Source organism: Phoca vitulina, unplaced genomic scaffold (assembly GCF_004348235.1).
Source record: "Phoca vitulina isolate PV1807 unplaced genomic scaffold, GSC_HSeal_1.0 scaffold52, whole genome shotgun sequence".
NCBI lineage: Eukaryota > Metazoa > Chordata > Mammalia > Carnivora > Phocidae > Phoca > Phoca vitulina.
In genome coordinates, this window is record NW_022589755.1 from 985,786 (window position 1) to 1,000,201 (window position 14,416).

The window sequence follows — 14,416 nt, forward strand, 5'->3', positions numbered from 1 at the left end:
TTTCCACCTGAGTCATCAGGAATGCAGGCTGCGTAAAGCCTGCATTTCTGGACTGAGATCTTCCTTCTTTCTTTGTTTTCCTTCCTGTGCAACAAAGGCCTTACGGTGAACAATGCAGAGAAACTACAGGAATCCATAAAACTGTTAGATTCCTTTTCTTATAGAGAGAGCACACGTGAGAGAGTGTGAACGTGGTGGTGGGGGGGAGTGTGTGCACAGGGAGAAGGAGAGAGGATCCCAAGCAGGTTCTGCGCTGAGGCTAGATCTGTATGCGGGGCTTGATCTCACAACCCTGAGATCATGACCTGAGTCAAAACCAAGAGTCGGACGCTTAACCAACTGAGCCACCCAGGCGCCCCCCATTAGATTATTTTCTGACAAGGCCCTCAGCTACACAAGATTCACAGTTCAGAAAGATCTGAGAATTTCCGTACTTGCTCATCCTTCACAGCCATACTGACTAGAACAATGGCAGGTGCCCTTTTAAAAGAGGCACATTCCAACCAGTTTGTTGCAGTCTCTTGCCCTCTCTGTTAATCCACTGTTTGTGTACAATTATGACTCCCCCTATAATCTTTCAGCCAGTGACACTACCACACAGAATTCTGGGCATTAGGGTACCTCTCTCCTTTGCAAGACCTGGGAACAGATTTCCTGCACCAGTGCTGAGCACAATGCAACATCCCCTGCAAAGAAGAGAACAATTTTATGTTGTTCCCAGAAGTACCGGAGGTTGTCACAACTGCCCCCTCTTCAAGGTGAGCGCTGACAGCACGAAACGTCCTGGCATCCAGGCTACAATTTAACCACAAAACCCTACGTAATTTCCTTAGAGGCCTTAGGCAACAATGCAAACAAGGCCCAAACTAGAGAGAGGACTACCATCCTTCTATCCCCCTGAAGCACACAAAGATTGGGGTGCCCACGGCAGCTGTTTCTCCTGTCATTCTGAAACCACCCCATAAAGTGAATCTAACCTTCAAGATAAAGATGACTTACACAATAAGGCCTTTGTTACAGCACAAACCAGAATAATAGAGGAAGGCTGTTCCTCGGTTAGTGACTTGGAGGCTGGGAAATTCCATCACAAGAATTACCAGACCAATATCCCTAAAAAAGATGACTTTTCAGGTCACAGGCAGAACTCAGATGGAGTCCTCTGGAACACAACGGGGTCATCCATGCCCTACTAATCAGAGAGAAAAAAATGAGTACTCTGGCTTCTCACATTCACCCAGCGAATGGGAAAACACCAAGGTTTACTTCGCTGAACACATCAGAGCAGATAAATGACATACATATGGGCACCTGCAGGTGGGAGAGGTGAATGGCTGCTGCTACAGAATCAACAGTAATAAAAATTCACACGGCCCCAAGCTGAAACATGCAACACAGCTCCACATACCTGGAATTTATTTTGATGTTTGGATGTATGAGGCACAATTCAGGCAGATGGCACCCTCAAAAGAGATCTCCTCGAGTGTTGTTATACTGAACAAGGAAATACATTTGCTACATATCTAAGTTGTTTCTCCCATGTGAATTTTGTGGTAATCAATGAGGTAAGGGCTTCGGCTAATGGCTTTCTCATTCAAGATATTTATAATGCCCAATCCAGTATGAACTCTCTGGTGTCGAGTGAGGCCAGAGCTTTTACTAAAGGATTTCCCACACTGGTTACACTTATATGGCCTTTCTCCAGTGTGAACTCTCCGATGGTCACTGAAGTTGGAGCTTCGCCTAAAGGACTTCCCACACTCATTGCACTCATATGGCCTTTCTCCAGTGTGAACTCTCTGGTGTTTAAGGAGTGCAGAGCTTTGGCTAAAAGATTTTCCACATTTGCTGCACTCATAAGGCCTTTCTCCAGTGTGAACTCTCAGATGTAGAACGAGGCTGCAATTCTGGCTAAAAGATTTCCTACATTCACTGCACTCATAAGGCTTTGATCCTGTGTGGACTTTCTGGTGTTTTAAAAGACTGGAATTGTAGGTAAAGGATTTCCCACATTCACTGCACTCATAGGGCCGTTCTCCAGTGTGAACGGTATGGTGTTGCAGGAGCGCAGAGCTTTGATTAAAGGACTTCCCACACTCACTGCACTCATAAGGCTTTTCTCCAGTGTGAATTCTCCGATGCTGAATGAGGTTGGATCTTTGACTGAAGGATTTGCCACATTCTCCACACTCAAATGGCCTTTCTCCAGTGTGAACTTTCCGATGGTTATTGAGGCTGTAGCTTTGGCTAAAAGATTTCCCACATTCACTGCACTCGTAAGGCCTTTCTCCAGTGTGAACTCTCCGATGTTGAAAGAGGTTGGAGCTCTGGCTAAAGGATTTTCCACACTCCCCACACTCATAAGGCCTTTCTCCTGTGTGAACTCTCTGGTGTTTAATAAGGCTAGAGTTATGGCTAAAAGATTTCCCACATTCACTGCACATGTAACATCTTTCTCCAGGGCGGACTCTCTGGTGATGAACAAATGTGTGCTTGTGGCTGAAAGCTTCTGTGTTGTCCCCCCAGCGGTGTTGAGTTTTTCCCTTGTGGAAGGCTGCCCCACATTCAGTTGCATTGCTTGACTTCTCTCCAGTCTGTGTGGCCTGTTGCTGGAGGAATCCTGAGCTGGCCAAGAAATCCTTCCCAACCTCCCCACAGATAAAGGGCTTCCCTGACACTTGCAATCTGCAGCTCTTGACCACTGAAGCTCTGCTTACATTGTTACTGAAGGGCTTATCGCTCACATGCTGCTTCTGCTGCTGCTGAAGGTTTTCGTTGAAACAGAATCTTTTCCCATGTGTCCCACCAGTGTACACTTTCTCATTGAATTGTGTTTCCTGGTGCTCAGCCGAGTGAAAACTGTCTTTCAAGACTGGACCACACACCTCATAGGGGTTGGCCTTCCAGGGAAAAAGACCTGTCTTGGGAGTCCTGACATGTGACACTACAGAAACGCTCTGCTCAGACGGTGCCTCCTCATCCTCTGCTCCATGCCAACAACCTGAAAGCAGGAAATGCTGGTGAAGTGCACAGTGACTTTCGTGGGTAGGCAGCTGCTACCCAAGCATGTCTAATAAACCCAGAAACGAGTCCATGAGACTGTTCATAGGATAAGAGGTCTGAGTTCAGGCTGAGGATGAGGCTGCTTAGCAGCTCACAAAATGGGGGTTCAGGGGCACTTATGAGGTGAAATAAACACACTGAAGAGAGACAAGGTCTACACATAACTTTCAACAGGACCTAGTCTGCCATGCAGAAGGGTGTGTTCAGGCCCAGGAAAATTCAACAGTGAAAGAGAGCCTGGTGTTCAAGGACTGTTTAACAATCTGTGTTCACCTCACGACACAACACATAGGAGCCAAGGAGGACAGTACCCCACATGGAACAGTGACTAAAATGGTCAAGATGTGGAGTTCAGAGAGGTGTAGATTAGCCCTGGGCAGGAAGTAAGAGTACAAGTGATGAATAGCAGTTGACCAGTCACCTGAGTGTAAAGACTGGGGAAGGAAAGGCAGGTATGAAGTGCGGGGGCCACTGTCATTACCAACAAAAGACCAGTCATGTGGAATAAGTTTCTGGTATGATGTATACACAGCCCTGAGGACATGCCTCCCCCAGGTGTCACTGTTCAGAGCCAGGCTGTGAACCACAACACACTCTCCACAACCCCGAGATGAGCAACTATGTGGCACCTGGATGATGCAAGTATAAATAAGGGAAAGACAGGAGAGATAGGTGGCCAGCACTGGCCAAGAACAGCTCAGCACATGCAGTGCACAGGAAAGAAAACTATTATAAAGAAAACTTCCAAGAAGGATCTTGCAAGAACAGACCGTGGTCTATATTACAGTGATGCTCAGTGATGGCAATTTCTAGCACAAGAAGGATTGAGGAAATGTCAGCTAGAGAAAGAAAGTGGAACCTGGGATACTCGGGTGCTTTGTAACTGCAAGTCACCTGGCAGGGAGAGGGCAAGCAAAGTGGGATCCACTGGCTGAATGGAACAGTCCAGACCCTGGTTCCTTCCCTGAGAGGCTTAGGAGTAGCAGGTGTTGGGGCTGCTCAAGGAGAAGGCAGTGCACATACCTCACCAGCCAACCACACTGCCTATTCAAGGACGTGGGGAAGGAAGCAGAGACCACGATCCTGATGGGAGAACAGATCTGCCCTTGGGGAAAAAGGGAAAGGGAGAGACTAGCTCAGGGTACAGAGGCGGGTGTGAGGACCTTACCCAGGGAGGTTATAAGCGCCAAGTTCTCCAGCATCACATCCTGGTACAGCCGTCTCTGAGCCTCATCAAGAAGATCCCATTCCTCCCAGGAGAAGGACACAGCAATGTCCTCAAAGGTCACAGTGCCCTGGCAAGATGGAGACAGATGAAACCATAAACAGCCTCTCCCTCATAGATGACAATCCATCTCCACATCTACCCCTCACCCATCCTCCTCCTAAGCATCCAACACAGAAGAGAAACCAGGCCCTCGCACCGCTGGTGCAACTGTCTCCTCACAGGTCCATTGATCATGGGCACCAGCCATCAGTAAGATGAGGCAGGTGGATAAAAAGGCATAAAACAAGGGTCTGGCACAGAGGCATTCACCCATTTCTGCTAAGCAATTCCCCTAATATGGACAAACCATGCAATTCCCAATCCCAGGGCCCTAGGGCATCAGGCATCCTCCCTCTACAAGTACACATCATTCCTTAGATGGCACATCCCCACATTGTAGACACTGCCACATGCCCACGGCTGCCACCAGCTTACTGCCCTGCATACCTTAGGCAACTCTCTGGCCCTACAATTACGTATGACTGTATTTCAATCACCTGCTCTTCACGCCACTGGCGAGGATGGGAATCGGCTGTGTGCTAGGGTTAGGGGGATGGCCAAACACAGAACACCTAACACTGGACAGATGAGACTGACAGCACTTTTCTAACCATATATATTCACAGTCTGAGAGAGGACACCACACGCCACACAGGGCCACAGCGGGGTGGCACTCTGGGAAAGAGTGAACAGATGGTGGTTGTGAGATCCAAGATTTGTAATATCAATACAAAGAGGTACCCCTGTTTCCCCTGGGAAGATGCCACTGACTTATCTCAGTAACTCCACGAGCAGGCAGGGAACTGAAACCAAGTACAGAGGGATAAGCAGGAACTGCTCCTGATCCCCTCGATAAAAACACTGTTTGGTTAGGAGATCTTATTTCTGGGAGCAGAATGGGGAGCAGAAGTAGCACTCTGGCCATCGGAGGCCCTCATGGTTTCCAGACATCAGTGCCGCATGTAATATTGGCTCTTAATTTTATTTTTTTTTAAACTTTTTTTTTTTAAGATTTTATTCATTTATTTATTAGAGAGCGAGAAAGAAACAGCATGAGAGGGGAGAGGGTCAGAGGAAGAAGCAGGCTCCCCGCTGAGCCGGGAGCCCGATGCGGGACTCGATCCCAGGACTCTGGGATCATGACCTGAGCCGAAGGCAGTCGCTTAACCAACTGAGCCACCCAGGTGCCCAGCTCTTAATTTTACACCCTGCACCACAACCTGAATACAGCATCCACAGGATCCTTTGCAAATTCAAACAGGATTGAATACTGCTACTGACTTCCCAGGACGCCCACTAAACGTCGCAGCCCCAAATCCACCTACGAAGCCTTCACTGCTTGGGTCTGTTCCTTGCCTCAGACGTATGGATCTCAGATACCCATGGCCCTATTCCACAAGGTGCTGGGCTTGCTGTCCCCAAAGCAATCACAACTTTCCTCTGTCCACCCAACCCTCATCAAAGCCCAGCTCCATCAGTGGTCCACCCCAGGCCTTAGTGACTCTCACAAATGACCACATTTGCCCTTGACCTTATCCTCCTGCCTGAATGAAACAGCCCAGACCCCAACAAAGTCCTCAAAAAATCCTGGTGAGTGCACAGAATGGTGATTGAACACCCACTCCGGTCTGCGTGACATCTTGCCTCGGTTATCCCTTCCCTCCGTGTCCACCTCATTCATGTCCACCCTTGCCTTGGAAGCCTTGGCCACCTGCCAGACTATCCCGTCCCTGACACACACTCCTTTCAGGGCCATGTACCTGCCTCATTTGTTTGTGAAGCCTCAACCCATCACCTAGGTACCCAGGCAAGAGACCCAGTCCACAGTCCCCATCCTCCCCTACCTGGCCCCTAATAGCTTTACAATCATAACCTGTTGATTACCCCTCCTAATCGTGAACATCCTGAACCCTCCATCCTGAACCTTCCCCAGATTCCCAGACCTATGTGTACAACTGCCTACATCATACATCCATTCAGTGGTCTCTGAAACACCCCAGACTCTCAATATACCCAAATCAAAGCTCCTAACACCCCCACAGTGAGTATTACTACTACATTCTTCCTCTCAGATAATGGACCTTCCACTCCTACAGCTGCTGAGACCTAACACACTGGGGTCATCCCTGAGTCCTGTATTTCACTCCTTCTCCTGCAACAGAGAATCTAGTTGCCCACTTAAAACATGCATCCAGAATCCCATTACCTTTCCTAAGCCACAACTCTGGTCCATTAACTCTCACCTGGGCTTTGGCAGTAGCTGCAGCCTGATCTTCCTTCCTTCTCCCCCAGTCTCACAGTCTGTTCTACACTCTGCAGCCAGACGGAGTCTGGTAAGATCTTGTTAAGACCACTTTCTGCCTCTGATGCACACGCCCCATCACCTCCAGAATACACACCCAACTTCTCAGTCATTCCAGTCTTGATTCCTGTCCCCCCTGCTCTTTGTTCCCACCTAAAAGGACACTGTGGTTTTCTGAACACTCAGTTCAGTTACACCTCTGAGCTTCCGCGTATCTTGGAACCAGTTCCCAGTACATCGGTTGCCAGAAACGGGAACATTTCTATATAAAGCCTTACATGGACTTAGGACCCTCTGCGTAGGATTTCCCCAGGGCCCCCAGACCCAGGCCTGGGGGAATGACACTTAAGAGCCCCAGGACACCATAATCCAGAGAATATGTGCGTGGTGGCCAGGGCCAGTGAGGGGCTGAGACACCCTCCACCAACCTGTGTTCAGTTCCACAGCACCTCTGCCGCAATGGGAATCTGTGCCCAGGCTGGCAGTGGAGGAACGGCCATGGCAGGGTTCGTTGGGCTCCTGTTACCCATACCCTTCCCTGGCCCTGGAGTCAGGTGACCTTACGATGGCTGTCTAACCGCTGTGCCTCGATGCTCTGTCCCCTCTTGCCAACCGTGCCACCCGAACTAAGATCCAACCTCCCAAGGCCTCAACGTCCTCTTCATTGCCCTCCGGTCTGCTCTTCCTTTGAACCGCCTTCGGAAAACTCTGGAATCCCAAACGGAGATCGGGTCCCTCCTTTGGCCAAAAGTCCCCTTGGCGTCTAGAGTCCTCTAGACCTGAAGGTACCGCACCTCACCCCGGCCCGCAGTCCAGGCGTGACCCCCTCCCGCTCGCTGTCCCCTGAGAGCAGAGTCCTCCCGCCTCAGCCCCCTCCAGCCTCGGCCCAGCCGCCCTCGGCCCGGAGCCCGCTCCCGCACGGGGCCCCTGCCCGCCGCCGCCTCCCTGTCCCGGACACCGGGGCCTGGGCCGCAGGGACGCGAGCCGGCGCCCCGCGCTCGGGCCTTCGGGGTCTGGGTCGGGGGAGGCAGGAGGACGAGCGGTTTACCTGAGTCGGGTCCCGGGGCGCGGCCGCCGCCATCGGACACGGTGGGCGGACCGGACACCCGGGCCGGTGGTCCCTGTCCCGGCCCCCGGCGCAGGGCAGCCCGGGCGGCGTCGCCAGCCGCGGACCCAAGTGTGTGCGGCGGAGACAGCGCCTTCCCTCGCGCCTTCTCGGTTAGTCACCCCGACCCTGAACCTGCGCTCCAGAACATTAGCAGACGAACAAGCGTGAAAGAGGCAAAAAGACCGCCAGGCGGATGAGGCCGGAAGCTCCGCCCCGACGTTAGGGGCACACGCAGAAACGACTCTTTTCATTGGTCAGAGATGCAGTCCATCGACGCGCGCTCTTCTGGGTAATGTAGTTCACAGACGCACAGGACGCGGATAAGGCAGTCCCATCGACCTCTGGGAGGAAAGGCCACGCCCCCTTAAGGGCTCTGGAAATTAGGGTCTTCCGTCCCAGGCCGGAGGGGCTTCGCTCCTTCTTAAAGGATCCGTACCCAGATTTCTGGGAAGTGGTGTCTGCAACTGATCACCCAAGTGTTTGTAGACATTATTTCCGACTCCTTGATGCTCAGCGTGGTCCCAAAGCTAAAACCATTTCATATGCTCCCAAAGGCTACAGATCCAAATGCACATATCATTCTATACAGTCATTTAGATACAAAATGTGTCCCTGGAAGCAGAACCTAGTAAACGTTATCATCCTACAAGTCAAATACACCCAGAAGCATTAGAGACAGTTTTGTCAGTCTGTGTATGTTAGGTCAGGGACAAGGTAAAAATACTTCATATAGGGCCGTGACACAGAAGATATAGGATGAATGTGAGGCCACCCTAAAGCAAGCGTCTTTAAAAAAAAAAAATGCACCCATAGAAAACATCTCTCTAATCTGATCATTAATTTTTGTGTCCAATTCATTGAACAATACTTTTATCCATTTAGTATCTTACTTCATATCCTGGCATAAACCCAGTTCCTTTTAGGAATCTAACATCCATCAATAAAAGAACAATGTAATAAATGTTGTTTTAGAAGGGGACAATGGCTGCAGTGTTTCAAAGATGGAGCATGTATGCAAAGGCTGCTCTCCTTTTCAAAGGAATTGGGGTACTTAAAACCATGATATCTCATTGTTTGGAAGTGATTACCATTTCTCTTGCAGGGACTGTTCTGCACGGGGAATTGGTATTACCTCAGAACTATAGCTGCAAAATGCAAATTACAGAAAGCTATTACTAGTGGCTATGTAGTGATTCAAAGGCGGTGGCAGACAGAGCTTTGATGAAGCATCAGTGGATGGGGAAAAAGTTAAGACCTCAGGGAAGATTTGGCAGTGATGTCTGAGAACGGGAATATTTAGGTTGAACGCATGACCAGAATGTTCACTCTGATGGTTTTCTCCAAAATGATCTTTTTCTTCATTCTTGAAAACATTGTGCAGTATCAGTGGAGAAAAGAAACAATGTGACAGAGTAGACAGAATCATAAAAATATACAGAGAAGCTGAGGCTTACTGTATAGTGTTATCCTTTTAGAATTGAGTCTGCACATGTGTGTGTCATTCTGTCTGGGTCCTGAATTCAGATTTGTTTCTATAAAAGTTGTTTGTTGTGGTTAAAAGTGAAGACATGCTTTGTATACAGAGCTGCACTATGCTTTTCTCACTTAACTATACATCTTGGACATTCTAAAGCCACTTCCTCATTTTATATCCACACCTTCTTATATCCACACATATTAGACCTAAACCCGACTCTTTTTAAAGACTGCTGTGCATTTCATTGTCCTTCTGCTCCATGGCTGGCCAGCTGGCCCAGCCTACGAATCTCTCCTATGTGCCCCCAAGGTCCTTCCTCCAAGCCCACAGAAAACTCTGTGGAGACTTCTGGGTTAGTCCCTTGTCCACCTGGCCACTCTCAGGGGTCTCCTGTACTGAGAATTGGGCCAGATTATTAAAGGTATTAAGGCCAGGAAGCTGGTGACACAGACACAAGCCTTAGGTTCCAGATCCCTATGGTTGGGGTGCTGTTTGGTCTTGCTGCCCTCCTTAGAGTCCAGAAGGCAGAAGCAAGGGCCACATCATACTGGCTGTATCCTGTCCATAAGAGAGTGTAGCTGAATCAAAGGACAGTTCATCTGCCAGATGCATAGCAAGCCAGTAAGACTGACACCCAACTTCCAAGGTGAAAAAAAAATCAGCTATTTATTGGTGTGGCACCACCCAGGAGAACAGGAAGCTAATGCTCAAAGTCCTGAACTCCCTGATGGGAGTAGGGGTCTCCAGAGAAGGTGGATGCTATAGATTGGGAGCCCATGAAGTCATGTTAACAGATGTTACATACTTCTGGTGCCCTTTCATCTGGTCCCACGGAAGTCTGTTCTATCTCACAAGACTTAAAATCTGAAAAATATATTAATTTCTTATGTTACAGGTTTCATTAGGTACATCTGGTGATTATGTGTTTAGGATAGTGCTGGTCAGCTGCTTGTATGTGCCTAAATTAACCACTTATACATGCATAAGCTAACAGGGTTGCATTCCTTCATGTTCCTTTGAATGATAAGCAAGTATTCCTACCTCTTGGGCCTGTGTCTGCATGTTCCATGGTCAGTCCAGCTGTGCATGGGGACAATATGACGTACAGTGTTCCTTCTTTCATCTGAACTAAGAAGATGGATGCTGGCTTCAACAGGTCCCCAAGATTATCCGCCCACATGCAGGGGCACTGCCAGGTGCCACAGGTTGCGAGTTAGCCTCTAAAGTGAGAAGTGAGGATTCAGCCTCTGGAAGAGGAACATGGGATTCAGTGGATGATGTCACCTGTCTGTACCTGACCTCTGCTGGGAAAGAGTGGTGACCTCTGCTTCTGTGGTGAAGGGGACTAAAGAGCCCAGACTGAGGCTTTAGATCAGCCCTGTCCATGGAGATCTCCTCCCCCAAGGACTACGCAGTGGGATTTCCTGTTGCCTTCATATCCCTTGGCTATGATCTCTACTGCCTCCACATCCAAGTGTAGCTTGGGAAATGCCCTGAAAGGAGGATGGAAGGATGAGACCTCACCTTCCTTGCTTTCTCTCTGCCAGCCTCTTTCTAAATTACATTTAGCTATTACACAACAATAATCAAGGGATTGCATATATTGCTTTTTTTCTTACTCTCCTCTCTTTTTTTTAATGCATCTACAAAACCAAGTCTCCAGGAGTTGGATCCATTTGTAAATTCCATTGGTAGTTTTCACCTTTAGTACTTGAGTGCATCACAGCTGCTGCTCATACCACCCATAACCAGGTGGTCACCCAGGAAGCGGTTTCCTGACCTCTGCCCTTACGTCCTTTATTTTCCCCAGCCACATGTTTCCATGAGCCAGGGCTATTCTCACAAATCCCACTTCTCTAGCGTCAAGGAACTACCTTGGGTGCCTGTACAGAGTTTTCCATGGCCGTTGAGAAGGGATCTTGATAGGACCGAGGTGAGATCAGTAGGTAGGCCCAGCTTCCCCAGTGCAGCTGGCCAGCCATGGAGCATGCAGACAGTGAAATGCAAGCAGTCTTTTATTTGTAGGTATATTTTAAAAGATTTTATTTATTTATTCGAGAGAGAGAGAGGGAGAGAGAGAGAGAGTGCACAAGCAGGCAGAGGGGCAGAGGGAGAAACAGACTCACTGCTAAGCTGGGAGCCCAATGTGGGGCTGGGTCCCAGGACCCCGGGATCAGGACCTGAGCTGAAGGCAGATGCTTAATCAACTCAGCCACCCAGGCGCCCCCCAAGCAGTCTTTTAAAAGAGGCAGCTTCAGGGCGCCTGGGTGGCTCAGTCATTAAGTGTCTGCCTTCAGCTCAGGTCATGATCCCAGGGTCCTGGGATCGAGTCCCACATCGGGCTCCCTCCTCGGGGGGAAGCCTGCTTCTCCCTCTCCTACTCCTGCTGCTTGTGTTCCTGCTCTCGCTGTGTCTCTCCCTGTCAAATAAATAAATAAAATCTTTTTTTTTTTTTAAAGATTTTATTTATTTATTTGAGACAGAATGAGAGAGAGTGAGCACATGAGAGGGGGGAGGGTCAGAGGGAGAAGCAGGCTCCCTGCCGAGCAGGGAGCCCGATGCGGGACTCGATCCAGGGACCCAGGATCATGACCTGAGCCGAAGGCAGTCGCTTAACCAACTGAGCCACCCAGGCACCCCAATAAATAAAATCTTTAAAAAATAAAAAATAAAAAAAATAAAAGAGGCAGCTTCAGGTCTACTAAGCGTGGCCTTTAGGAGGTAGCAGGTGTAAAAGGTTGAAGTAGCTTTAGGTTGTCCAAGATACATTGTTAAATGAGACAGCAAAGTACTGATCTGTATACAAAATATGACTTTATTTTTACTACAGAAAGCAGCTGGTACAGGAACATGTTTTAACATATAGACACTCAGTGGAGTCCATGTGCACAAGCCATTCTAAAAGGATGCTCTACCGCAAACTTTGTTTTTCTCCAGGAGATTTAATTATCTGAGACTTTGCCATACTACTTTGTAACTGTATATGGGATAGGACTCCTTCAATAAAAGATAGAAAACATTTTATACTTTTGTTTCTATTAGGAAAACAAATATGTACTGACTCAGTTTCTTGTTTTTCTCTTTGTTTTTGTTTTTGCCAACTTCAGTTTTAAAACTCTACAGATTTAGACAGAATGTCTGTTAATCACAGGAAATGCAGGTACATGTTTCTGCACAACACAGCAGAGACTCGGTGGAAATTTCTGGAATATGTGTGAGAATCACGTGGAAGCTTGTTAAAACACGGACACTTGGGCCTGACCCACAAAGTGCCTGATTCAGTAGATCTGCGTTCAGGATTCAGAATGCGCTTTTCAAGAGTCCGTAGGTGACACTCTGGGTGAAGGTCCAGGGATCAAACTCTGAAAATCAGAATTCTAGGAAAGGTGACGTTGACTGGTTCCAGGCCCCCCCAGTCCACCTCAGTGGAGATCTGCAGGCTCTGAGAGACAGAGCCAGGATTTCTCAGCCACATGCCCTGAGTATATCTGTAGTAAGCCAAGTAAAGGAAAGGCCAACTGGCCTCGAGTCCCAGGCCGTCCACCGCTGAGACCCGTGAAGCCTGCACTGACTGAATAACCTAGAAAACTGCTTTATTCTGCCCAGAACTTACTGCAAACATATCCACGAGGCTCATCCCTTACAATTTCAAGTGTTTTCTCCTCTTATTAAGGAGGCCTCCCTTATTGGGCTGAGTAATATTACATCCCATACTTTACCTCTCAGGAGACTCACCTTGTCTTCCCTTTCCACTTTGTCTGCGACATTCTAGCATAGTACATATTTCTTTAGTTACTCTTTTCTGTTCCTGGTCTTTCTTCCTTGAAAACAACACAAGTCCCAGAATGCAAGGGTCTTTGTCTATCTTAGGACCCAATGTCCTCCAGGCAACTACAATAAGTGCCTAAAACCAAATTTTTGTTCACTGATCATCAGTGAGACCAGGAATAAACATGACATCTCAATTTCCCTGTAAATTGTACAATTCTGGGTACTCTAAATGTCCTCTTTAACTCTTTTTCCATGCAGGTATTGCTCAGACTTTACAAGAATGGAGACGTGCATTTTGGAGACAAAATTTCAGAATGACCAACCTGGTCACACGCTCAGCCCGATCTGACGTGTTCTCAGCCATCACTGCTAAAACTCCTCTGAGGTCTTACGTTTTCTCACCTTCTACAGATGTTTCACCAAAGCTATTTCTGCCACCACCTTTGAAGCACTACATAAACATTGATAATAGCTTTGTAATTTGAATTTTACAACTGTTTTCCTGAGATTATATTACTTTTTCAAGCAAAACAGTCCCTGCACCATCACGACAGAAATGATCATCAGTTTGCAGCAGTGAAATAATGAATTTAAGATACTCCCAGTATCTCCAGGTAGAAAGAATCATTTACACACCTGCTTCAACGTGGAGCGCTGCAGCCACCGTACCACACCAAAGTAGCGTTTTTCTCATTATTGTCTTTTTAAGATTGATGTTATATTCCTAAAAGGAACTGAATGTAATCTGGATATCAAGTAAGACATATTAAATGGATAAAAGTGTTTCTCAGTGAATGGGACAGAATAGTTGACTCTACAGGCAGGAGAGATGTTTTATTCAGAATACACAGATCTGTTAGAGAAAAATTATTGGGGCGCCTGGATGGCTCAGTCGGTTAGGCGTCTGCCTTTGGATCAGGTCATGGTCTCAGGGCCCTGGGATCCAGCCCCGCATCGAGCTCCCAGCTCAGTGGGGAGTCAGCTCACTCTCTCTCTCTGTGTCTCAAATAAATAAAATCTTAAAAAGAAGATAAAAATTATTAAGACACTTGTTGAGACAGTCACAAAGCCTTTATTCAGGAGCATTCCCCCAGGTGCAAGGACAGTGGGAACCTGCAGTATGGGGAAGACACATTGGACTCAACTTCAGATTTTTTTAAAAGTTGGGCTTTATAGCCAAGGAACACAGTTGTTGGCGGGGGCGGGGGGGTCAATGGATAGAAAATCACTAGGAGATTAGGGAAATTCCTCCTAAACTGACCTAAAAAATCCTTGCTGAAGGCAGGTCAGTATGATCACAGATCACCTGCGTGATGGTGAGGGATGAGGAAATTTGGTCACATATCAGTAGTGATCAGATATTCGGGAGAAAATATTGCCAAACCTACTTGGCAGGATTCTGGCACTTGCCAAGTACTGGGCCAGGTCAAA

The 14,416-nt window shown here is 47.9% G+C and overlaps 1 protein-coding gene across 1 annotated transcript; it reads right to left on the minus strand.

Annotated features, from left to right (window-relative positions):
- Positions 1–389: 389 nt before the first annotated feature.
- Positions 390–7,710, minus strand: LOC116622413 (zinc finger protein OZF-like). The gene is made up of 3 exons (XM_032388884.1): positions 7,678–7,710; positions 4,229–4,355; positions 390–2,998 (listed from the first exon to the last, which is right to left on the minus strand). Exons 1-3 carry the CDS (start codon positions 7,708–7,710, stop codon positions 1,521–1,523), a joined length of 1,638 nt encoding a protein of 545 aa, XP_032244775.1. The 3' UTR covers positions 390–1,520.
- Between the last annotated feature and the right edge of the window lie 6,706 nt (positions 7,711–14,416).